The sequence below is a fragment of the Chlamydomonas reinhardtii genome, chromosome 9 (genome assembly GCF_000002595.2).
Source record: "Chlamydomonas reinhardtii strain CC-503 cw92 mt+ chromosome 9, whole genome shotgun sequence".
NCBI classification, from domain to species: Eukaryota; Viridiplantae; Chlorophyta; class Chlorophyceae; order Chlamydomonadales; family Chlamydomonadaceae; genus Chlamydomonas; species Chlamydomonas reinhardtii.
In genome coordinates, this window is record NC_057012.1 from 1,303,981 (window position 1) to 1,326,100 (window position 22,120).

At 63.5% G+C, this 22,120-nt stretch overlaps 5 protein-coding genes across 5 annotated transcripts; 3 read left to right on the forward strand and 2 right to left on the reverse strand.

Annotated features, from left to right (window-relative positions):
- The first annotated feature begins 71 nt into the window (after positions 1–71).
- Positions 72–3,043, forward strand: CHLRE_09g399050v5 (uncharacterized protein). The gene is made up of 6 exons (XM_043065917.1): positions 72–347; positions 544–857; positions 1,100–1,250; positions 1,465–1,599; positions 1,931–2,046; positions 2,395–3,043. Exons 1-6 carry the CDS (start codon positions 324–326, stop codon positions 2,630–2,632), a joined length of 978 nt encoding a protein of 325 aa, XP_042920844.1. The 5' UTR covers positions 72–323; the 3' UTR covers positions 2,633–3,043.
- A 12-nt stretch (positions 3,044–3,055) lies between these two features.
- CHLRE_09g399000v5 (uncharacterized protein) lies at positions 3,056–7,621 on the reverse strand. The gene is made up of 13 exons (XM_043065916.1): positions 7,549–7,621; positions 6,995–7,078; positions 6,729–6,767; positions 6,553–6,622; positions 6,188–6,274; positions 5,849–5,967; positions 5,536–5,592; positions 5,344–5,454; positions 4,820–5,027; positions 4,495–4,589; positions 4,275–4,307; positions 3,959–4,015; positions 3,056–3,657 (listed from the first exon to the last, which is right to left on the reverse strand). The coding sequence occupies exons 1-13, from the start codon at positions 7,555–7,557 to the stop codon at positions 3,619–3,621; spliced, it is 1,008 nt and encodes a 335-aa protein (XP_042920845.1). The 5' UTR covers positions 7,558–7,621; the 3' UTR covers positions 3,056–3,618.
- Positions 7,622–7,971: 350 nt separating this feature from the next.
- Positions 7,972–9,373, forward strand: CHLRE_09g398950v5 (uncharacterized protein). Its single transcript, XM_001695137.2, has 3 exons — positions 7,972–8,674; positions 8,793–8,903; positions 9,019–9,373. Exons 1-3 carry the CDS (start codon positions 8,159–8,161, stop codon positions 9,139–9,141), a joined length of 750 nt encoding a protein of 249 aa, XP_001695189.2. The 5' UTR covers positions 7,972–8,158; the 3' UTR covers positions 9,142–9,373.
- A 4,058-nt stretch (positions 9,374–13,431) lies between these two features.
- Positions 13,432–16,348, forward strand: CHLRE_09g398900v5 (uncharacterized protein). Its single transcript, XM_043065912.1, has 4 exons — positions 13,432–13,547; positions 13,730–15,089; positions 15,249–15,325; positions 15,467–16,348. Exons 2-4 carry the CDS (start codon positions 13,785–13,787, stop codon positions 15,750–15,752), a joined length of 1,668 nt encoding a protein of 555 aa, XP_042920846.1. The 5' UTR covers positions 13,432–13,547; positions 13,730–13,784; the 3' UTR covers positions 15,753–16,348.
- Positions 16,349–16,405: 57 nt separating this feature from the next.
- Positions 16,406–21,811, reverse strand: CHLRE_09g398850v5 (uncharacterized protein). The gene is made up of 16 exons (XM_043065911.1): positions 21,638–21,811; positions 21,506–21,569; positions 21,384–21,440; positions 21,230–21,294; positions 21,069–21,134; positions 20,860–20,923; positions 20,256–20,677; positions 19,974–20,083; positions 19,704–19,744; positions 19,324–19,498; positions 18,897–19,006; positions 18,499–18,583; positions 18,151–18,202; positions 17,777–17,851; positions 17,534–17,620; positions 16,406–17,338 (listed from the first exon to the last, which is right to left on the reverse strand). Exons 1-16 carry the CDS (start codon positions 21,701–21,703, stop codon positions 17,234–17,236), a joined length of 1,644 nt encoding a protein of 547 aa, XP_042920847.1. The 5' UTR covers positions 21,704–21,811; the 3' UTR covers positions 16,406–17,233.
- Between the last annotated feature and the right edge of the window lie 309 nt (positions 21,812–22,120).

Consider the following 22,120-nt stretch of genomic DNA (forward strand, 5'->3'; position numbering starts at 1 on the left):
CAGGAGAGCAACAAGGAACGCAGGGCCCTGCGCCTGCAAAGCATGAATTATTTCACTCAAATCGCATATCTGTCACAGCTGTAGTGGCGCTGCTTGGTCTGTCAGCATTGGCGCTCCTGGCATGGCCTCGTGCCAGCACCAACTCGTCCTTAGTCGCGTTATCACACAAGGCGCAAACCTACGAGCCAACAACATGCTGGTTCTCCACGCTAGCCCCGGTCACGTCCGGTTCGGTTGTTGTGCCGGCACGCCCGCGCATCATCCTGTTCGGCGACAGCCTCACGGAGCGCGGGTTTGACCAGCCGGGCGGCTGGGCGGCCTACATGGCGGCTAACTACACGCGCCGGGTGAGAGGGAGCGGGCTGAGGCCTGAGGGGAACTGACGGGCGAAGAGGTACAGGCACGGCACAGGATGGTGGCCGTACAGTCGCACGACACGCCGTGCACTGGCGATTGTTGGGCGGCCGCTCATTGCGGCCCCGCTGCGTGCATCACCCACCCCAAACCTGCCCGACCTACCTCTCCGTTTGGGAACCCACACAGGCGGACGTGGTGAATCGCGGCCTGTCTGCCTACAACACGCGCTGGGCGCTGCAGACACTGCCCTATGTGTTCGACGGACCTAGCGCGGGGCCAACGGCCCGGAGCGGCAGCGCCAGCGCCGGTGCTGCCGCCAGCACGGCGCATGCGGGCGAGAAGGAGGCGGTCCCGGAGGAGGGGGAGGCGGGCACGCGAGGGCGGCAAGCACAGCACCAGCAGCACCAGTCGCACCCGCACCCGGAGCCGGCGGCCTCCCGGGTGCTGTTCGCAACCATCCTGTTCGGCGCAAATGACGCGGTGCTGCCCGATGCACCAGCGTGAGTTCGGATGAAGAAGGACATCACCAGAGGAGAGGAGAAGAGCGCGAAGAATTTGTATGAATGATCTTGGGTGCTGCTGCGTAGCTTGGCTGCCGCTCTGCTGTAGCTGGGTGCTGTACGTGTGAGGTGTCACAGAGGTTGCAGCGCGCATTCCCAGCAACAAGTCCTTACTCAATATAACTAAACGCTTCTCCTGACGCCAATCCCGACGCCGCGCCCCGTGCATGACACGCATGCAGCAAGGGGCGTGAGAAGCACGTGCCGGTGGAGGAGTACGGCCGGAACTTGCGGGAGATGGTGTCGTACGCACGTGCCGCGGGCGTCAGCCGCGTGCTCATGATTACCACTCCACCGGTGTGGGCGCCGGGGCGGCGGGACTTCCTGGTGCAGGTGCGAGGAGCACGGCATGGGGGTACGGGCAGGAGCGGCGGGTAATAAGATGGGGGAAGAGCAGGTGGGGAATGGGGGAGAGGAGATGGGGCGTGGATGCTGACCCTGTCGCTGACATGCCTGCCAACACAAATTGTGCTCCCGCCAATGACTGTCGTTGCTCCGGCCAGCGCACTTCCTGACCGGGCCAATAACACTACGGCTGCCCCTGCAGCGCTTCGGCGAGGCGGCCAAGGACTGGCCGCTCGACCGCACCCTGGACACCGTAGCGCCCTACGCCCGCGCAGCGGCGGAGGCGGCGCAGGAGCTGGGAGTGCCGTGCCTGGACCTGTTCAACCTGCTGCAGCAGGTGTCAGGGGGGCGGAGGGGCAAGGCGTGAGGGGGTGGAGGGCGTGAGGAGCTGGGCGGGGCGGCGGAGGGGACGGGGAGGGCCGGGGGCTGTATGAGCGGGGCGGCTGGCGAATGATAATGAAGAATGCCGTGCGTGGATTACCAAGTCGCAAATGCTGTAGCTGCGGCGCCACGTGGATCCGCTCTCATGGGAATGCCTTGACCAAGGCTTGAAGCATGATCTTCAGAGCCGCCGCACCCGCCCTGCTAGTCCACCACTGCCATCGCCATAACTCAACTCGCCTGGAACCACCCCTCTTCACGCTCTCCCTCGCGTCGCGACCCGCCAGGAGCCCGACTGGGGTGAGCGGCTGCTGTCGGACGGGCTGCACTTCTCCCCCGCCGGCCAGGCGCGGGTGTGGGAGCTGATGCAGGGGCTGCTGGTGACCGTGTGGCCGGACATCAGGTGGGCAGAAGAGGTGTCGGGTGATGGTGGTGGCGGTGTTGATGGTGGTGACGATGCCCTCGCTTGTGTACCGGACTCCGACGCGCCGGCCTGCTCCACTGATTTACGTGGCCATGTGGCCTACCTGTGTGGGTGTGGGTGTGGGTGTGGGTGTGGGTGTGGGTGTGGGTGTGGGTGTGGGTGTGGGTGTGGGTGAAGGGTTGTGGATGTGGGGGTGGGGGTGCCTATGGAGTTGGGACCTCCTCCTGTGGCACACACCGAGCACACCAGCACCTACCGAGAATGGTTTCCACCCGCGCCCCGTGCCTTCTTGCCACCTGCCCCCCACACATCATGCATCGTGCACAGGCCGGAGGCGCTGCCGCTGCAGTTCCCCGCCTGGGACGCGGTGGACGCCGCCGACCCCCCGGCCAGCTTCGTGGCAGGCAGGGTGATTCCGCACAAGGTGGCAGCAGCAGCAGCAGCAGCAGGCGTTGCAACTGGAGGAGGGGCAGGGGGAGGCGAGGCGTCCGGGGTGCGGAAAGGGGCGGGCGTGGGGGCGGATGCCGGGAGAGGCGGCAGCGGTCGGCAGGCGCCAGGAGACTGAGCTGGGCGGTTTGGCTGTGTGATGGGACAGGGTGTAGGCAGGTTGGCGAGGCCCCATAGGGTGCAGCTGCCGCCCATACCCCAAGCAGACGGCAAACAGTTTGCAGGCGCCAGGAGACTGAGCTGGGCGGTTTGGCTGGGCTCGTTTGTTGGTGAAGAAGCACAAGAACGGAAACATGCAGTTGGATGTCCTGGTGGATGCGAGCGGAATGTGCCGAGGTGAAGGGGACTAGCTCCGTGATGCAGGTGCTGGTGTGCTGGTTACCGTAGGCGTGACATGCGAGGTGTGGAAGGAGCTAGCCGGGCGTCAATGGAAGCGCAGGCGGTGGTGACCACACAAGAGTCACTGGCGCGTGCGCGTGCACAGTGCGGGGAGTGTGTCCGCGTCGCTGGCCGCATGAATCCCAGTGAATCAGTGATGGCTGTGATGGATACATGATCACTACGCCAGTCACAGCCCAGAGAGCGCCATCCAGCACTCCCGCAGCAGGCTGCAGCGCACATGTGGCTGCCCCGCCGAGCGTACTACAAGCCTCCCTCAACAGATGCTCCTCTGCCTCCCTCCTGTTCCACCTTCTCCTAGTTGGCGCCTACCGCCTCAATTCCTCTGGCACCAGGTGATCAACTACAACTCCTGTCAGCTAATCGACGCCAGCAGGAGAGCAGGCAGCAACTCGGCAAAGACAACTGATAGTGGCATACCCGCTCCATGGCCCCTGCCGCGGATCGCCTTACGCTACATCCCGGGTATACCCTCAGGCTTAGCACTTGGTGATGTATCTACTCAGCAGTCAGCACAGCGCAGCTACTCTAGCCCTAACGTAATGCTACACTACTGCACATGAGAGCGGTCCGGCGCCCCAACAGTAGCCGCCGCGTGTGTGGATCTGGATCTGGAGGCGACGGTTGTGCTTGGACTGCGGCCACCTCCTCCATTACCCCCCACCCCCTCGATGCCAGGTCCGACCTCGCCATTGCGCGCGGCCATCAGGCGCTCACAGGAGTTCCGCCGTTGGGGTGCAGCACCTGAGAATAAGCCCGGCGCGCAAGGAGCGGGAGTGGTGCGGCATGGGTGCGCGTCCGTCCCAAGACGTGGGGACGTGGTTACGTGTGTCGTGCCCCGCTTACTCCGACGGATTGCACGCGCGCACACAGGCACCGCCACAAGTCAGCACCATCCCAACACGTGCGCCCACCTACGCATGCGAAGGTGAGGCACTGGTGAGCTCCACCTGATGTCCCCGAGGCCCCATGTCCCCATGGCCCCATGTCCCCATGTCCTGACACGGACTCCACGCCCCTCCCATTACACCACCGCCCCACCCACCTGGCCGCTCATGGTGGCGCCGTCGCTGCTGGCCAGGAACACGTAGCAGGGACCCACCTGGGGGCGAGGGCGCGGAGGCGGGAGGGTAGGGCACGGGCGCGAGGGGCGGGGCAGTCATTCATATCCTGCGCTAGGGAGGGGGGCTGGCGCCGGGTTCTCCAGCACGCGAGAGAGCGGTACCGGCACCGCCCCGAAGTCCCCCCGACCAGCACAGCACCACGGCTGCGCCCCCTGGATTGGTTTTGGGATCTGGATCTCGGTTTACTTGGTTTCGACTTTCGACTTTCAGCTACCCCGGCCACAGGCCACCACCCACCTCCGAGGGCTGGCCTGCGCGCTGCATGGGCACCTGCGCAGGAAGGCGCCAGACAGCAGCATGGTCGCTCATCAGCCCCAGCACGAGGTTGAGGAAGGCACACGACACAGGAGACACACAGGAGACACGCACGGCGCACAGAACCGCACAGCACAACGTCCCGAAACAAGCTGTGACTGTTCCCCCCTTGGCCACCCTATCGCGCGGTGCATGCACGCGCCTGCCTCTGCCACGTGAGCAGGGCGGTGCGCGGGAAGGTGGCCGGAATGAAGGGCGTCCAGATGGGGCCGGGAGCCACGCCGTTGACACGGATGCCTGCGGAGATGAAACACCGGACAGATTAAAAACCCAACAGCACTCCACTGCTTGCTCCCTGTCGCACATGGCGTCCACATGGTGGTCATGTACCACCCATCTGGCAATTCCCCCCATGCGCGCACACTAACCCTGACAACACGCACACCACTCCACCCCACCCCGTCCCAGCCCAATGCTCCTCCCTCACGGCCCCTTCTCCCTGCCGCTGCTCCCTACCCCTCACCTACCGCTAACCGACAGCTGCTGCGCCAGCGCCTGTGTGAAGCCTGCAATGGCGCCCTTGGTTGCGGAGTAGTCGATCAGGTGGCCCTCCCCCATGAAGGCAGTGACACTGGTGGTGTTGATGATCACGCCCGGGGCAGGGCTGCCGGTGGTGGTGGTGCCTCCTGTGGTGGTGCCGCTGCCTCCGGTCTTGGGCAGGTGCGGCAGCGCGGCCTGTGGGGGTTGTGATTGCCCCCGGGTGCGGCGGGTGCGGCGGGTGCGGCTAATGTTGGCGGGGGTGGTGGGGGCCGAGGCGGCCGGGTAGCTGCGGCGGGTGGAGCCCCCGTCGTGCCGTCAAGGCCACAGGCGAGGGCATGACGGGGCTCCTGCATCTCGCACCCCCACTGGCAGCACACACGGCTTCGTTTTGTTGTTTTCTTTTCAACACACATACACTCACACGTCGCGTTGCTGCATCGCATACGCTTTCTTTCCGCTTTGTCTGCCTGGTGCTCTTTGACACACATGCGATCAGGTCACAGTTCCGCACCTTCGCCATGTGCATGTACCCCAGGATGTTGGTCTCAAAGGTGGACTCGATGTCGGCGTCCGTCATTTCGGTGATGGAGGTGCGGTAGTGCTGCACAGCCGCATTGTTCACCTGGGGGTTGGGTGGGTAGTGGTGGTGATGATGGGCCGCCACACAGCCACACAGCACCCGCCCACGCAGTGGTACACGCACCAGAATGTCCAGATGTCCCAGCTCCCTCACGCAGCGCTCCACTGCCTCGGCACAGGCCTGTACAGCGTAGGGGGCGGGGGGCGCGGATGTGCGCGCATGCGTGTGCGTGTGCAGAACAGGAGCGCAGGAGCAAAGGAGACCGGAGGCGTGTCCGGAGCAGGAGCAAAGGAACAAAGGAGGGGGTCACGGGACGTGGTGTGGGAGCGGTTGTGTGGAGTCGCCAAGATTCAAAACAGGGGATGAATGCCGGGGTGGACACATCGCACTCCCACTGGTGATCACAGACACATCCCCCACAGGAGGAGTTTCTTGCCTTGGGGTCGCGCACGTCGCCGGCCATAGTGCTGCAGCGCCGGCCTTCCGCCTCCACCATCTTACGGGTGGCGGCGGCGTCCTCGTGCTCATTTAGGTACAGGATGAACACATCGGCGCCTAGGAGGGGTGTAAGGTTGGAAGGTGGTGAGGTCAGCAACGGTTCTAGCGTGCCAGTGTGGATGCTCATAGCAGCTGGCTCCTCGTCCCTGGGCAAGCCTCCATATTAGCCACCTCAGTTTGGATTGCACACACACAACATCAACAACCCTAACACCCCCCCAATATCACATGCCCGCTCGCATGCCTCCTCCCTCACACGCACTCCACTCGTACGCACCCTCCCGCGCGAAGTGCACTGCCACGCTGCGGCCGATGCCGCTGTCTCCCCCCGTGATCAGCGCCACACGCCCACTCAGCTTGCCGGCTGCAGGTGCGGGGGTGCGGGTGCGGGTGCGCGATTGCGGTTGCGGGTGCGGGTGCAGGTGCAGGTGCAGGTGCAGGCGTGAACCACATGCGAGGGCGTGGCTAGGTGGTCATTACGTGAGAGGGTATGGCAAGATGGCAGGAGCCGCAGCCTACCGCCACGGCATGTAGGGGAAGGAGAGCAGCCGGACTTGAGGTCCAGATACCGCAAAACAACGCATATGCACACACACACACACACACACACACACACACATACGCGCTCTCCCTACCCCGCACCTCCCACGTAGTCATCCCGGATGACCACGGGCTTGGTCCACATGTCCGCCTCACTGCCCGGCTGGCTGGTCTGGGGGCGGGGGAGTGGGGGCAGGTGGGGAGTCAGAGCGCTTCAGAGGCACACAGCGTCTCCATGTGCGCTCCCCTGCTCCCCACTGGCACACGCACACGCGCACCTGGCCCTCGGGCATGATGGGGATGTTGTCTCGCACCGCCTGCGGCCCCACGTGTGCATGCAGCGACACACGGCAAGGCAGTGGGGCAGTGGGGCAGTGCCAGATGCCCTCGCGTATTCCACAGGGCGCATGCATCTACAGAACCCTTCCCCCCAAGTGCTTTCCTGCAACATGCAGAATTCCCTTTCTGGACGCACGCCCTTCTGGACGCACACCCTGACACGTGCCTGCGCCCACGCCCCCCACGCCCCCACGCCCCCACTCACCTGCACCTTGTGCGCCACGCTCTCCGCCAAGCCGGCAGCAGTGTCCGCAAGCTTCTGCTGCACACCACCCACAGCCTCCTTAACCTGCGCCAGCAGCCATTGCGCACCATTGTTAGTATGGCATCGTGAGCTAGTAAGCTTGCATGCAGGTGATATCTGCTTGTGGCTGCGGCGTGTGGCGAGGTGTGGCCGTGCGCTCCCGGCTACTCCCGGTGGAGGGACCCAGAGCCCCCAGCCACTACAGCCACTGTCGAAGCGCGACACGCAGGCCCCCTCCTGGCCTCCTCCGCCGCCGACACGCGGACAGGTGGCCCAATAAGCGCATGAGCGCCTAGGTAAAAGGCTTCCAGTTACCCCCGCAGCCCGCACGGCCCGGCGGTCGCTTGCCCTGCGAGACGCCCCGCCGCGGCCCCTGTTTCCACGTGACCCTGCTCTCCGCTGAGTGATGTTTCCCCGCCACTGGCCACTCCGCCCCGCCTCGCTCGGACAGTAGCCGCCCGAGCCAACACGTGCCGCCCATCGCCGGTGTGCGTCCCTCGGCCCCGCTGGCCTACCCGCTCCATCCTTGCGCGCCGAGTTGCTCGTGCCGCGGCCGCTTAATAGGAAATACTGACTACTGCTGGGTCTTATGAGATGCTTGCGGTGTATTCAAAAGGTTGGACTCTTTTACAAGCGCGTGCCCCGAGTGGTGAGGAGTTGCGCGCGATGACGATTCGGCTTCCAGACCCACGGGTTCCTGTTTGCTTTCTTCGGGATCTCCAGGCCCTGCTGCCCGCTTTCAGGGCGATGAGGAGAGGCGGAGACAGCTGACCACGCTAGCACCCACGATGCTGCGGGGCCCCGTGTCGGTTGCGGCTGGCACACCGCACGGCCGCCGCCGCCGCCAGCCGCCGCCGTTGCCAACAAGCAATCAGGGAGTATGCACGCAAGGATTTTTGGTTGCGACTCGAGCTGCACGACAAGCAGCTGGATGAGGAGTTGTTCCCTGGGCAGCTGCCGCCGGAGCCGCGTCGCAGGCGCAAGGGCGTCAGGCGCAAGAGTGGCGGGCGCAAGGGGGGCCACCGCCGGAAGCAATCGAAGCACTGGCAGCCGCGAGCCAGGACAGCACGGCGGCGGCGCCAGAAGCGGGGCCGATTCCTTATGAGCATGGGCCACTGGCGGCACATGTCAGGCCTGGAACGACTCCAGCCAAACCGCCCACAGCTTGCGCCAGCCCTGCAGGCGTACGTCGGCGGCATCCCCACGGCGGCGACCGCGTCGGCGGCCCGGTTTGAAGAGCGCCTGCGCTACCTCTTCGCCAGTGGGGCAGCAGGGCAGGCGGCGGGGCAGGCGGCGGGGCAGGAGGCGGGGCAGGTGGAGGCGGCGGGGCCGGCAGAGGCGGGGCCCCCGGGCGCAGTGCACGTGCTGTGGCACTACCACTTCTCCGCCTTCCGCCGAAAGCGCTGGGCTGCGTTCATCCAGCGCGACCGCGCGCTCCACCGCGTCGCCAAGCAGCTCACAGGCGGCAGGCCCAAGGAGGAGGTGGTGGTGGGGTGGGGTTCGTGGGCCTTCCAGGGAGGGAAGGGCGGCTCCCCCATCTCCGTCAGGGGCGGGCGCGCGCCGACGGGGCGGCTCATCAAGCTGCTCCGTGAGCGCTACGCCAAGCATGTGTTCATCATCGATGAATACAAGACCTCCAAGGTGGGTGGGTTGAGTGGGATTGCAATTGCCGGTGGGTGGGTGGGCCGCTGGGTTTATGCCTGGCTTTAGCGGAAGCCCTTGTGTGGCCCCCCTCCCTCCCACCCTCCCGGCCATGCAGACATGCTACAACTGCGGGTGTCAGGAGATGGCCATCAAGCGGCTTGGGGGGCTGAAGGAGGGGCAGCGGCCCTGGTCGGTCAAAGTCTGCAACGACTGCTTGACGACCTGGGTGAGGACCGTGCATGTGCGGGGACGGCTGGGCACTGGGGACGGATTGATTGACAGGTTGACGGTTGGGACAGCTCATGTGCGCTCTCCTCTTCCTCCCCGTTCCCCATCCCCAGAACCGCGACGTCTCCGCCGCCAACGTGATCCGTGTGCTCCTCCTGCTGAAGCTGATGGGCTTCGAGCGGCCGACCAAGCTGCAGCGGCCGCCATGGCCGCCGGCGGCGGCGGGGCCGGGCTGAGAGCCTGAACGGCGCTAGCAGGGCGTGGGGCTGAGGGTGCACGTGTTGATTGGCGGCGAGTGACGTGACTAGTTTGTTAGCTGCGGGTTAGCACGGACTGTGCACCCCACCCAACCGGCCACGTCCGGATTTGCGGGGATGCCAAAGGCCCCCAACATAGAGGCGTGTGCTTAGTAGGCGCCCGCGTCAAGGTGGCTGGGTTGATAACGACCCGGGATCAGCCCTTTTCCTGCCTCCCTAAGGCAGCCACCTCCTTGTTGGTTGCGACACGTGCCTGCTGACGCAGCTATCAAGCAAGCTAGCGAGCACGCACAGCATGAGGTCGCCCTCCTCTGAGCCCCAGGGGCGTGTCACTGCGACGCCTACAGTCAGCGAGACGCCAAGCGAGGGGCAATGGGAGCGGGAGTGAGAGGGCTGGGGGAGGGCCCAGCACATTGAACCTGCACTACCCCCCCTTTTACATTGGGTTCGGTTTCGTTGCGACTGGTATCTACACCCCGCCCCTCATGCAATGGCAGAGTTGACAAACCCAGACCGTCAGCAGGCGCTTTCCCAGTGCAATCAAGCTACTGCCGTTCTGCAATTTGTGTAAGCTGCTGGGGCCTGAGACTATTCATCCCATGCAGGCCCTGTGACCTGTCCATTTCTGGACGCACCCCGTGACACCACTGCTGTTTTGCATTAGTGCTGTCTCTGGTAAGACCCAAGGTAAGACCCCCCTGGCCCCAGCAGCTGCAGCAGGCTGCAGTGACGCACGGTGACGCTGGCTCGTCCCTAGCGAACCCCTTGCCCCGAATTTCCGCTGGCCACCGCAGCCATGCAACGTTCTTGTATACTCCCACCAGGGCCATGTTGCTTCTCCGGACCTGTATCCTTTGCACCGTGGCGGGGGCACGCGCATTTTGTCAGGAGGGTGGGAAATCCGGAAAGTTGTGGATTGAGTCTGGTCGTACGGTTGCGGAAACCGGGCTGTGGCAGCAACTTAGTTGTGGTTGGCGGGGGGTCCAAGTTTGGGGCGGCGGCCTGTGCCGACAACTAAGATTGGGCCGGGGGGCCGTGTCAGATGCGGCCGGGGCCCCCGCGCGGCAACTCAGATGCGGTCCGACGCCATTGAAGATTGCGCGCGGGGGAGGTATCCACAACCTAGTTTCCCGACATCAGATGGGATATCCCCTCAGAAAGGAGCTTAGGAGAACACAGGACGGTCGGGGGGATTCACAGGATGGTGAGTGGATGGCGGGCCGGGTGATGGCGGTGGGTAGTGGCACCTGCTGACAACCCGGCAGCTGGGGAGGGATTGCCTGCCTATATGTTCATATACATATTTAAGCTGCTGAAGTATTTATATATGCTCGCATTTCCCAGCAAGGCTTCTGGCAGCTCCCCTCTCTTGGGTCAGTCCATGAACTGAGCGAGTTAGAAGCTCCATAGTAAGGGATATGGTTGACAGTATGTAACACTACAGGACCATTAAACCTGTAGGCAGTTTGGGGGTGTTTGCCAAAGACGAACCACTGGTTCGCGGCAGCTTGCTGGCAACTTTGCCCATTTAAGGGCGCCCGGGGTGTCTACGATCATTCCAGTTGCTGAGTGGTATTCATTTAAAGCACTGCCTAGGACTATGAAGCGCGCTGAAGGAACTGCTGATCACCAGAGTTCTTGCTTCCTTGCCTTCTTTTAAGGCTTCGCACACGAATATAGTTTGTTGCATAGAGCCTGTGTCTGCAGTCTGTGTCTGCAGCCTATATGTGAGAGAGTTGACGGGGATGGAAGCGGGCTGCCCGTTCTTGCGCTACCCGGCTTCCGCTGGGCGTGCCGCCATGCAGCCGTGCACCTACTACCGTGCAAACACTACACAACGATGCTTGGCTCTCAAAACCAGATATGAGCGCGCGCCAACTGAGTTGTGCAGCGGGGCCGCCCTGCTAAACTCAGATTGGGATGCGTGTCAACCGAGTTGCGCGGCGGGACTGGTCTCCCAAACTTGGATTGGGGCGGGCGGCAACTGAGATGCGCGGCGGGACCGGTCCCCCAAACTCAGATTGGGGCGGGTGGCAGCTGAGATGCGCAGCGGCACCCCTGCCGCCAACCAAGATGCCGCCCGGCGGCAACCAAGATGCCCCGCGAGACAGATGCCCGACCAGACCCACCCCCCAAGATGCCCCCCGGCGGCAACTTTCCCACCCTCCTTTTTGTCACACTCCCGCACTAACCCCGGCCTCGGTCCGTCTCCTGTTATGACAGGCCGAAGCAAGCGAGGCCATACACACTCTAAGACGTGTCTGGTTCGTAGGGCTGGCATATTAGTTGGCAAAACACGCAGGTTGGAATCGGTCAGGGAACGGGTACAAAATTGCAGGAGACCTGGTCACCTGAGAGCATAACAAACGCAAGCATAAGCTGGATACGCCGACCAATGTTGGCTACACGACGGTGCACTATGATATTAGCAGCGAGTTGGCCAAGTCAGGTCGCCATGTCGCCGTCGCCGAAGAGCCCCGATAACTAACGATTGCAAGTAATGGACCGGCAACGTTGCTTGTACTCACTCACGTCTCAATTGGCATACAACATTCACTAGATGGCAGCTGCGCCCGTTGTGCGACCACTGGGCCCCTCGCATCTCAATCGTGTGAGACACGCGGCGATTACTCGCTGCACCCGCTGCGGGGCAGCTGCGAGGAGCTCCACAACATCCCCTCGCCGGCCGAAGTGGGTCCGGTGCAGCTCTGAGCCCACACCCACATAAGTGGAGCAGCATAGGAGTACACAAGCAGTAGGTCACTTAGAAGTCCATCACCGGCAGTTTGGGCACTCCTCGGCACCCGAAGTTGCGCAACACCTTCCGTGCGTCACAGAACTGACAGCACCTATGGCACTCCCTGCCGAGCGTGCCCTGTAGCTGTGTTTGTATTGCTCCTCACGCTCCTGCAGTTGCGCCCAGCGCGGCACAGAAACGCCACAGGGTCGGGGGGGGGGGGCGGCAACTGCTTCTAGGGGTGAGCTGGATTGAACCACCCTGGATTGTGCTGGCGCGCGTGGGGGGCGCGGAGCCCACTTGAAGGATGGCGCACTGGCGCGACAACACGCTCAGAGTTCGGCTAGGGTAACCAACCGTTGGCCTGGTTTGCTGATGAGCCTGGCACTGGTGCCAGGTGCAAGCAATCCCCAAACCATCAGGCGTGGGGGCCCTCTCTGCTGCGCCAGAAGCTTGGCCGGAAGAGGGATTTCGGCACATGGCTTGGCCAAACCGTTAGATTGTCATCAGTCATCGGAATGATCGGTCATCACGCTGGGTCACGGCGCCAGCCATAGTGTCGGTCAGACACGGTTAGGCAGGTCGCGCCGTTGCGCCCCGGGGCACTCATGTTCGGGGCACTCACACGTTAGCACGTGCTTTGGCCGAAGCGCATGTCCAGCTACCAGCGCAAGCGCCGGCCTACCTCAAGTAACATGAAAGGGTGCTGATAGCATGGACAGTGACGAGGCCCGGTTGAGGCACGGGCAAGCACGGGTGGGGGGGGGGCGTACGGGTGGGGACGGGGCCAGCTCTGATCCCAACTCCCGCCAGTACTCTGCCAGCGGGAAGAAAGGCAGCGCCTGAACGACGCTGCAGGCGTGTGCTCATAGGTGCTGTCCTAGCGCGGAAGTCTCATTTGGTGCCCGACCCCGTGTGTCGAAGTCGAGCCGCAAAACCGCAACGAGTGGCCGATGCTAACCAGGATGGTTCTACACCCTTGCCCCAGTCTCCGACTATGGCCCAAACCTTGCCCTTGATATGCGCCGATGTCGACCAGTAGAGCGGTTACCCGCTGTGTTAAAAAACGGCAACCTTTCTGGCGCCAAACACGCCAAGACCGTCCGAAGACGGGGCGCTGAAAGCTGATCCGTATCAGCTCAAATGTGTCCTGTGATGTTGTAATTGATGTGTTACTGTTCAGGACGACATACGGGGACAACTATGACACAGCTATTTCTTGGGTCGGTTCTTGCATGCTTGTGTCTTTTGTGCGAGCTTTTGCATGTATAGCGCGCTTAACATTGTCAAGTGAGAGAAGATTTAGTGTTTGCGGGTGCGCCAGATAGGACACAGGAGCGCCGGGCAGGGCCGCGAGGGACGAGGCCCCCAGTCAACCGCGATCTTTAGTTTCTCCTATGAGCCCAGTTGTGTTAACGATACGCAAGGTAATTGCTTGCATCATGTCAAAGCCTGGAAGGCTCAGAAAAAGAGGGTGTACGGTAGTGGCGGGCCCAATGCACCGGCGCCTGATTTTTAAGCTCGAGAACGCTCCCTAACTTGTCAGTGCTGCTTCTAAGCGCACACAAGCGTAGACTTAACAGCTCTATATAGGGCCCAGTCTACACCGCGTTGCTCGTCGGAGACCCTGCCGCGCGTTACCAGCTTGGTGAGTCGCGCCTTGACCAGCTGCTGCGCCTCCGCTTCGTCGGTGCCCACAGTGTCAGCGTCGACAGTCTGATCATAGGGCCACATGCAGCTTGCCGGGCCACAAATTAGCGCTCTCCTGGCCTGAGTTCGACCGGCAATCAGGCCTTGCTGGCAATCACACTCTCGCCCCTTGCTCTGCAGGCTTCCTCGTGAACGGCATTCGCTACAGCGCGAGGTTAATCGAAGGTTTGCCGCTATGATGCGGCGGCAACACGCTGCCCCCCTTGTGGGGGCGGTCAACGTCTTGATGGTGGTGCTCGCCTTCGTCGCGAGCGCTAACGCGCAGTGTGTACCTGGCGGTATCTTCAACTGCCCTCCTTCGCCGGCTCCTCCATCGCCGGCTCCTCCATCGCCGGCTCCTCCATCGCCGGCTCCTCCTTCGCCGGCTCCTCCATCGCCGGGCCCTCCATCGCCGGCCCCTCCTTCTCCTCCCAGCCCCGCTCCTCCCAGCCCCGCTCCTCCCAGCCCGGCCCCTCCCAGCCCCGCTCCTCCCAGCCCGGCCCCTCCCAGCCCGGCCCCTCCCAGCCCGGCCCCTCCCAGCCCCGCGCCCCCGTCGCCCCCCAGCCCCGCTCCCCCCAGCCCCTCGCCCCCGGCCCCCCCCAGCCCCTCTCCCCCCAGCCCAGCCCCTCCTCTGCCCCCGAGCCCTGCTCCCCCCAGCCCTTCGCCCCCGGTGCCCCCCAGCCCCTCGCCCCCGGTGCCCCCCAGCCCGGCTCCTCCTAGCCCGACCCCTCCCAGCCCCTCGCCCCCGGTGCCCCCCAGCCCGGCTCCTCCCAGCCCGGCCCCTCCTGTGCCCCCGAGCCCCGCTCCTCCCAGCCCCGCGCCCCCGGTCCCCCCCAGCCCGGCCCCTCCGTCGCCTCCCAGCCCGGCCCCTCCGTCGCCCCCGAGCCCCGCTCCCCCCAGCCCCTCGCCCCCTGCTCCCCCCAGCCCTGTTCCCCCCAGCCCTGCTCCCCCTAGCCCTGCTCCCCCCAGCCCCAAGCCGCCCGCGCCCCCTCCTCCCCCGAGCCCTCCCCCTCCTCCCCCTCCTCGCCCTCCCTTCCCCGCCAACACTCCCATGCCCCCCAGCCCTCCCTCTCCCCCTCCCTCTCCTGCCCCTCCTACTCCTCCTACTCCTCCCTCCCCTTCCCCTCCCTCCCCCGTTCCGCCCAGCCCTGCGCCCGTCCCTCCCTCGCCCGCGCCTCCCAGCCCGGCCCCGAGCCCTCCTCCCTCGCCCGCTCCTCCCACCCCCTCTCCTTCTCCTTCCCCCTCTCCTTCTCCCTCTCCCTCTCCTTCCCCCTCTCCTTCCCCTTCTCCCTCTCCTTCTCCCATTCCTTCCCCCTCGCCCAAGCCCTCTCCCTCGCCCGTGGCCGTCAAGCTGGTTTGGGCTGATGATGCCATCGCCTTCGACGACCTGAACGGCACCTCGACCAGGCCCGGCTCCGCCTCGCGCATGGTCGGCGAGCCCGACATCGCCGGCACCAAGTGCAAGGGCAACCTGAAGGGCTGGATGCCCAAGCCCAGCAGGGTGGGTCCTAGGAAGACTTTGCTGTTTGCTGCGCTGCCTAGGCATCATGACGCCTGTATGACGTTGTCTTTTGAAGGAAGTTCGAGGATTGCGCTGAGTTGGGACCGCACGCAAGCAACTTATCCACGCCACGGTCCCTCTCCATCTTCCTCTTCGCAGAACCCTCGCTGGGGCCAGGCTGTGTTCTCCGGTGGCCGCACCGTGGGCTCCGTCGCTAACGTCACCATCCGCGTCGCGTGAGTCGGACTTTTGAGCCGCCTGTACTGTCGTCCGGTGCTTGGCCTCGTTTTGTCGGATGATCTGCCGATATCCAACTGGAGCTTGCTTGACTGACCGCTTTTCTCATCCGTTGGGCGCCTCACCTTGCCTACCCGCAGTTTCGCGACCGAGAAGCCCGCGCTGATCTACTCGAGCATCGAGCTGGTCGTGTACAACACTGGTGCCACCCTCATCCGCGTGCCCATCGCCGCCAATGTGACCCGCAGCCAGATCAGGTGCCCTGGCTTCCTGACCTATGGCACCACCCCCATTGCCGGCTACCCCACTGGCATCGACGCCACCACCTGGCCCAACTGGAAGATTGCCGGCGTGCGCATCAACATGGGCGCGGGCAACAAGAAGCCCAAGACCTCGATTGACGCGGTCGGCCTCAACCTGAAGTAAACAGCTTAGTATGACGCACCCATGGTGTGCAAACTAAGCGTGTTTGTGTTTTGTGTGCGCCCGCGTAAGCGAGGCCCGTGTGTATGCACGGCTCGTCAGCGCACCAATCGTGCGCACTGATTGATTGCCGTTGCGCTTGTGTGTTCATACCTGTACGGCTATTCTTGGGTGCGTGTCAGATTCTGGTGGCGACCGAGTGGTGGCGTCTTCCTCTGCACCTAAATGTATCCCGGTTTTGACGTGACGTGACCGGCAGTCCTGGAAAAGAGCTAGCCATGGTCTCAAGGCATGTCCGCCAGTTGCGGCGGCGGCGGAGAACTGCCGCCTTGTGATATGCTGCGTCTGTTGTTGCGCGCACATTGCGGAAGCATGCTCGGCACCCGGCACGAGATTTCGGTGACAGGTGGTATAATCTAGGGAAGTCCTTTACTGAACCTGTGACACTGATGCAGCGCTCGCCGCATCCGGACGGCATCACCGCAGTGGTGATCTGACTCAGACCTATGATCGGAAAGCTCTCTTTCATGCGAGATTGAACGGAGACCTGCAACTTTCTCCCCCTTGCGGGCCACACACATGTAATGTTCCTTCGGAGAAGGTGCCCATTGTCCTTTACAGCATGTGCCAGGGCAGGGGTCTCGGACATTGAGAGGAAGGGGTGAGCCTTACATGGGCTGGTTGGCCAGGTCATGCGGATATCAGGCGCTGTAGGGGCCACCTCGCCGCGTCCCGACGTTGGCGTTACTGAATCCGTGACCGAAGAAACGAAGCCGTAACCATTTCCTTAGGTGCATCTTGATTAATATAAGCACTTAGCTAAGTTGTCGTCACCCAGCTGAGGAGGTGTTCGACGGAGGCACAGCTTCTGCATCGTTTCTGGCGGGCGCTTCCTATGTGCCACCATAGCCAAGTTTGTCATGAGCTCCTCAAACACATTACCCATGGATTTATGTTATATCATCAATAATGCATCTGTATGTATGCACTGCTGCATCGCCTGCAACCTTGCAAAATTGCGAACTAGAGCTCGCTGCTTGGGACGCGGAGCGACACACTGTTGCTGGAAAGGGCTATTCATGGCTATTTTTTAAAACAATGGGTTGGGCCCATGGGAGCATTTTTGCCTGCAAGGGCTATGAGCAGTAAACTCGTCGCGTGTCCATGCCATTAGCTGCTATATAGAAGCAAGTAACAGCAGACTGACAGCTTCTTCATGCGTTAAGTTCATGCGTCTGTCGGTTGCTCCGGAACTCAATCGGACAATGGTCACCTTCCGCGAGCAATGTCACCTGCGCGCACTTGGCACTTAACTCAGCACCGTAGGCTCTAGGGTCGGTTCTTGCTCAGCGGCCGACCCCGTCCAACACAGATCGCACACTTCCACCCACTGAGGCTGCCCTGAACAGCTCTCCCGCACGCTGTCCCACGCGGCCTCCCTCCTACTTCGTACGGTGCAGCCTCTAGCTTCCGCCCCACTTCGCTCAGTGCCACTCGGCCGTCTCCGCCAGGTCCGCGCCCAGTTGATCGATGTCACCGGAGCGGTCCGACGCAGAGAGACCCGTATCGCGCAGGTCCATGCTCAGACCCTGCAGGATGTCCGCGAAGGTGTGTGGGATCGGGAGGGGACTCAGGCGTAATACACGTTGCCGGCCTTAGCTGGCGCGTTGTGCTGAGGCTACGCTGCCTGCCGCCAGCAGACTACATTAGGCAGTGACAGCGAGTGGAGCACGCCGTGCCGTTGCCACTTCCGCTTATGACCATGCGTATCTCCCGTATCCCACCTTGGAGCCGAAGGGCAGGGAGCGGTCGCCGTAACCGCCGCCGCTGCCGGCACCGCCGCCACCCGGAGCCCATGCGCCTGCCTCGTCCTGCACGATTGCGAATTATGGGGTTGCACAGGTCCGTGAATGCTGCCTTGTGTGCGAAAGGGCTCCGCGCGTCGCCCAGCACCTGACTTCTCTGCTTCTCCTGCCTCCCCCACGCCCTGCGTTACCCGAGCGCTGCCTCCCTTGCCGGCGGCTCACCATGCTGGCGCTGACGGACACCTCGGCATCGTAGATGTTGGCGGAGGGGCCGCCCGCGGTGGGGCGCGGCCGGGACTGTGAAGGGTACAAACAAGGCGGGGGAGGGATCAGGCATGGCAAGGTGGTGGGCACGGGTGGTGGGGCACTGGACAGTAAAGCCTTGTATTTTGAGGCTTCATCCTTACAGAGTTGACCAGGGGCAGCCCACCGTGGGGGCAGCCGTAGGGCCAGGCACTGGGTCGTCAAGGCTCGAAACTAAGGCAGTGGGCAGCTGATGTAGTACCACGGCTGCTGAGTGGACTGCAACGAGACGCCTGAGTCTCAGATACGCCTGAGTGTCTTGGATCTGGGCCCCTGCCAAGTGCCACACTCACCTCTGCCGCATCCATGCTGTTGCCCAGGGAGTCACCGGAGAGTAGCCCCAGCCTGTGTGCGGGGCCGCACAGGATACGGTGCCACCAGGCATGAGGGAATTGCGGTCTAGGTTGCAGGACGGCATAGCCGCGTGCGGAGCACCCATTGGGCGATGCACATACGAAAAACGTATCCACAGGGTGACTGACCGTCTGCCCCAACCAGTAAGCCTGCCATGGCCTGCTGCTGTGGGGCGAGGCCGGAAGGGCTTTGGGTGCAAGACTAGACCCCCGTCCGCCCCTGCACCTGCACGTACCCACATCTGCCCCGGCCCGCCCCTGCCCCGGGTCCTGCTCCGGTCACCGCACCTGCGCAGCTCCTCCTTCTCCTTCTCGATGTCCGCCATGGACTTGCGCACCACGGGCCCGCCCAGCGGGGCAAGCGCCTTGGGGCCTGCGCGTGAAGGCGCATGCCGGCAAGCGGCGGGGTTGCAGGAGTGTGTTCAAAGGGAAACAGAACATGCGTGGGCGCAGCAGAAATGGCTCCAATCGGAGCCTGGCGCGCCCGCATGCTTGCCGACGGAGAAGCAGTGTCACAGGCACTGAACTATTTCCTGCACAGCGCACACGGCAGCCTCAGCGCACACCCGCACAGCTCGGCTGGCCACCTGGCCGCCGGATGCAGAGCACACACCCAGGACACCCGCACCGGCACCCCAAACGAGACCCCCGTGATCTGCGACCCGCATTCCATTCTGGGGGCGCACCTTTAGCCAGCGGGTCGTCCTTGCTGGATGAGAGGCTGGAGGACAGGGTGCCGATGCTGGGCAGCGGCGCCAGGGGACCCAGCGCACCCAGCTTGGGACCGCCCAGCGGCCTGGCCGGGACGGTGCGCGGAGGGCCGGGTACGGGTGGAAGGGGTTGACCATTGTGAAGGACTAGGAGTCGAGTCCTGCCCGTGCCTTATGTGGGGACCCAGGCGACCGCGTGTCGTTCTTAGGTATACACATGCTAGCGCTCTGCCGGCTGCCGGGTGCAACCATCACCTTACCTTGGCCGCCCCGCCGTCACCCGCTATCCCATACCAGCCACCAGCGCAAATGCCCTGCGCTGCTAGCACGCGCTCTTTGCGCCCCCGCTGCCCAAGCCCTGTTTTCCACTCCCTGTCGCCTGTTGCTGCCTGCGCCCCCTCACTTGAGCGGCTCCAGCTTGGCGCTCTTGGGCGTGCCCTCGCTGATGGGCGACAGCATGCCGCCGGCGTTGCTGGTGGACAGCGAGGCGCGGCCCGCGTCGTCACGGCCGCTGCCGCCACCCGCCAGGCCGCCGCCGGCGCCATAGTCGGCGCTGAAGCTCAGCCCGCCGCTGTTGCCTGTGGGGATTTTGAAAGGGGGGCGAGTTTGAAGGGAGGGAGGCACGGAGTAAAGGGTCGTGCGGAACGAGTCGAGTAAGTGCAAGCAGCGTGCTACTGCGAGCATGGGGCTGAAAGGATTGCATTGACCACGTATCGGGCATGGATGAGGCAGGGGCAGGGGCGAACAACTTCTAGCACCACACGTCGGGGCTCCAACCCATACCTGCATCCAGGCCTGCCAGCTCATTGCTGACGCCAAAGCTCCTGTTCATGACGTGTCGGGCAACGATGACAGTGTGTCAGTGGATGGGCACAAAGCGAATGAACACCACCTCAGCAGCTCTAAGTCATGGGAGTGGGCATAGGATGGCTCCGCCCGTCGTGCAAGCCCTGACCAACGTCAGCCCCCCGCCTGCTGAGACGCCGATGTCCTGTAGAACACTGGGGCTGAGTCCACAGAGCCCCGAGCCACCTGCCTACACACACGGCCCACCTGTCTCCCGCCATGAGGTCTGAGTCCAGCGCCGCACGTCCCTTGCCACCAGCACCGGCCCGGTCGCGCCCGCTGTCCGCCGCGCCCTTGGGCCCAGCCGCCTTGAAGCCCTGCGACAAGCCAGGGGCACAGGCGCAGGCCAGGACCGGCAGACCGAGGTTACCTTGCGATCCTAAGATGAACTAGAGGATCAGCCCAGGACTTGGTAACCCAGCTGCTTCCAAAGACAGCGCCGAGTCAGGCGCTAGGTAAGCCCCACTGCACCCCAGGGCCTCGACGCACCAGCGCCGCGGCGTAGTCATCGTCGTCGTCATCGTCGTCGTCCTGCGCCATGCTGGCGGGCTCCTCCTCCAGCGCCTCTTCCTCCACCTCCTCCTCCACCGGCTCCTCCTCGAACCCCTCGTCGCTGTAGGCGTTGGACTCCTCCGCGCTCGGCTCCGCTACGGCCACGGCCGGCTTGGAGGTGGGCTCGGCTGCGGCTGGCTTGCTGGCGGTGGAGAGGGGAGCGAGCGGCGCGAGCGGGGCTTTGGCAAGCGGTGCGAGCGGCTCCAGGCGCGAAAGCGGTGCGGCGGGCAGCGCTGAGCGGGTGGGCGCGGGCAGGGTGGAGGCGGCGGGTGCTGGCGCGGGTGCAACCGGTGCGGTGGTGGCAGTGGTTGTGCTGCTGCTGCGCCCGCCGCCGTCTGGCGACACGGCAGCTCCGCCCCCTGCATCATAATGCAGCAGCACAACGTTGAGTGAACGGCAACAAAGTCCCGATATCCAGGGACATCAGTCAATGGCCATAGCTGCCTCCCGGAAGTTCGGACCCTTGTGGTGGCCGGCTGCGCCGCCCAGATGTGCGTATATCCACGCGGTGCGGCACCCTGGTCACCGCCCCCGCACGCACCGGACTTGTACGCCTTCACCAGCGCCAACAGCAGGGGCTCATCCACTCCGCTGGGTGTGATGCCCTGTCCGTGATTTAGCCGAGTCAGGTGCAAGTCGTCACAAGGCGTTCTACCGAGCACCCTTTGACGGGCGTGCATTGGGGCGCCCGGCCCACTGAAGCCGAGCCACCGGGCACATAGGCGACAATGGCGCATTGCAAGTACCTACCAGCTTTGATGCTGCTGCCTGCCGTGTGCTGGTGGGCGCGTTTGGCCCCAGTTCTGGTTGGAACACCTACATCGGGACAAGAAGCACGGTTTCAACCCTACGTGTTTTTTTTGGCACGTTGCGTGGCAGCTGCCAAAGAGAGCGGTGCCCCACCTCCCCACCTGCTTGGTGAAGGTGAAGTTACATGTATCAAGCAGGTCCAGAACGAGCTGGACAACGACAGCGCCTGCGAGCAAGGCCCGGAGTGGGACGTCAGAGCCGTGGGTGCCCAACGATGGCAGTGGCTGCCGAACGGTGGCAGTATTATCGGCTCACCATCGGCATCCGCTAGGAGTGCTGTGCGCGCAGGTACGCTTGTCTTGCTTGTCAGGCCTGTGCGGGGCATTCACTCTACTGTTAGAGGGTCGCAGGACATTTAGGCTTGTTGACAACCGCACCTGTACCCGATGAGCCGCCTTCATATTCATCTATAGCGAGGAATACTTGAGACCTTAGCTGGGCCTGCGCGCGATGTCCACCGCGTCGGTCAACTTGGCCAAATGTCAACACTTGACAGCGAACCGCAATACCTTGAGCTGTGATATTATACCCTGCTTTTCCAACGTCTGTGTAACAGCTGCTTTGATGGCGTCCATTTCCGCTGGCAAGGCCCAGCCTGTGTCCAATCAAGTCCCTTGCCTTAGCTATGTTATTTTCATGAGATGAAGTATATGGTTCAGCCTCACGAATTGTTGCGGCTGGGCTCGCTTACATTGGAGTTACCAATCAGACAGGTACAGTCGCCGATGCAGCGGCGGCCCATCCCAACGGACAGAACAATCCCTCCCCCTGGCCCCCTTACCTTTTCCCAGGCCTAAGCCCCCATGTTCTGCGTGTGCCTTACGCTCATAAGTTACGGATGCTGGTACGGCCGCATAGCCGGGGGCATTCGGTTATTAGGGGCCAGTGTGGGGCATCTGGGGGCATCGACCACCGGGCAATGCCCCGCCGGGCCCGAAGTTCTAATTGTGAGCTAGGGCTGCGCGATGTTGCCAGACAGCGTGCATCAGCAC

Coding starts and splice junctions, on each gene's coding strand:
- CHLRE_09g398850v5 (XM_043065911.1), bottom strand. CDS start 21,703: ATGGACGCCATCAAAGCAGCTGTTACACAGACGTTGGAAAAGCAGGGT. Junction 21,135..21,229: donor ACTTCACCTTCACCAAGCAG/GTGGGGAGGTGG, acceptor GTCCCGATGTAG/GTGTTCCAACCAGAACTGGG. Junction 17,852..18,150: donor ACAGCATGGATGCGGCAGAG/GTGAGTGTGGCA, acceptor TACCCTTCACAG/TCCCGGCCGCGCCCCACCGC.
- CHLRE_09g399050v5 (XM_043065917.1), top strand. CDS start 324: ATGGCGGCTAACTACACGCGCCGG. Junction 348..543: donor CGGCTAACTACACGCGCCGG/GTGAGAGGGAGC, acceptor GAACCCACACAG/GCGGACGTGGTGAATCGCGG. Junction 1,600..1,930: donor TGTTCAACCTGCTGCAGCAG/GTGTCAGGGGGG, acceptor GCGACCCGCCAG/GAGCCCGACTGGGGTGAGCG.
- CHLRE_09g399000v5 (XM_043065916.1), bottom strand. Junction 6,768..6,994: donor GCGTGGCGCACAAGGTGCAG/GTGAGTGGGGGC, acceptor GTGGGGCCGCAG/GCGGTGCGAGACAACATCCC. Junction 3,658..3,958: donor GCGCCACCATGAGCGGCCAG/GTGGGTGGGGCG, acceptor GCTTATTCTCAG/GTGCTGCACCCCAACGGCGG.
- CHLRE_09g398900v5 (XM_043065912.1), top strand. CDS start 13,785: ATGATGCGGCGGCAACACGCTGCCCCCCTTGTGGGGGCGGTCAACGTC. Junction 15,090..15,248: donor GGATGCCCAAGCCCAGCAGG/GTGGGTCCTAGG, acceptor TCCTCTTCGCAG/AACCCTCGCTGGGGCCAGGC. Junction 15,326..15,466: donor AACGTCACCATCCGCGTCGC/GTGAGTCGGACT, acceptor GCCTACCCGCAG/TTTCGCGACCGAGAAGCCCG.
- CHLRE_09g398950v5 (XM_001695137.2), top strand. CDS start 8,159: ATGTCAGGCCTGGAACGACTCCAGCCAAACCGCCCACAGCTTGCGCCA. Junction 8,675..8,792: donor ATGAATACAAGACCTCCAAG/GTGGGTGGGTTG, acceptor CCGGCCATGCAG/ACATGCTACAACTGCGGGTG. Junction 8,904..9,018: donor ACGACTGCTTGACGACCTGG/GTGAGGACCGTG, acceptor CCCCATCCCCAG/AACCGCGACGTCTCCGCCGC.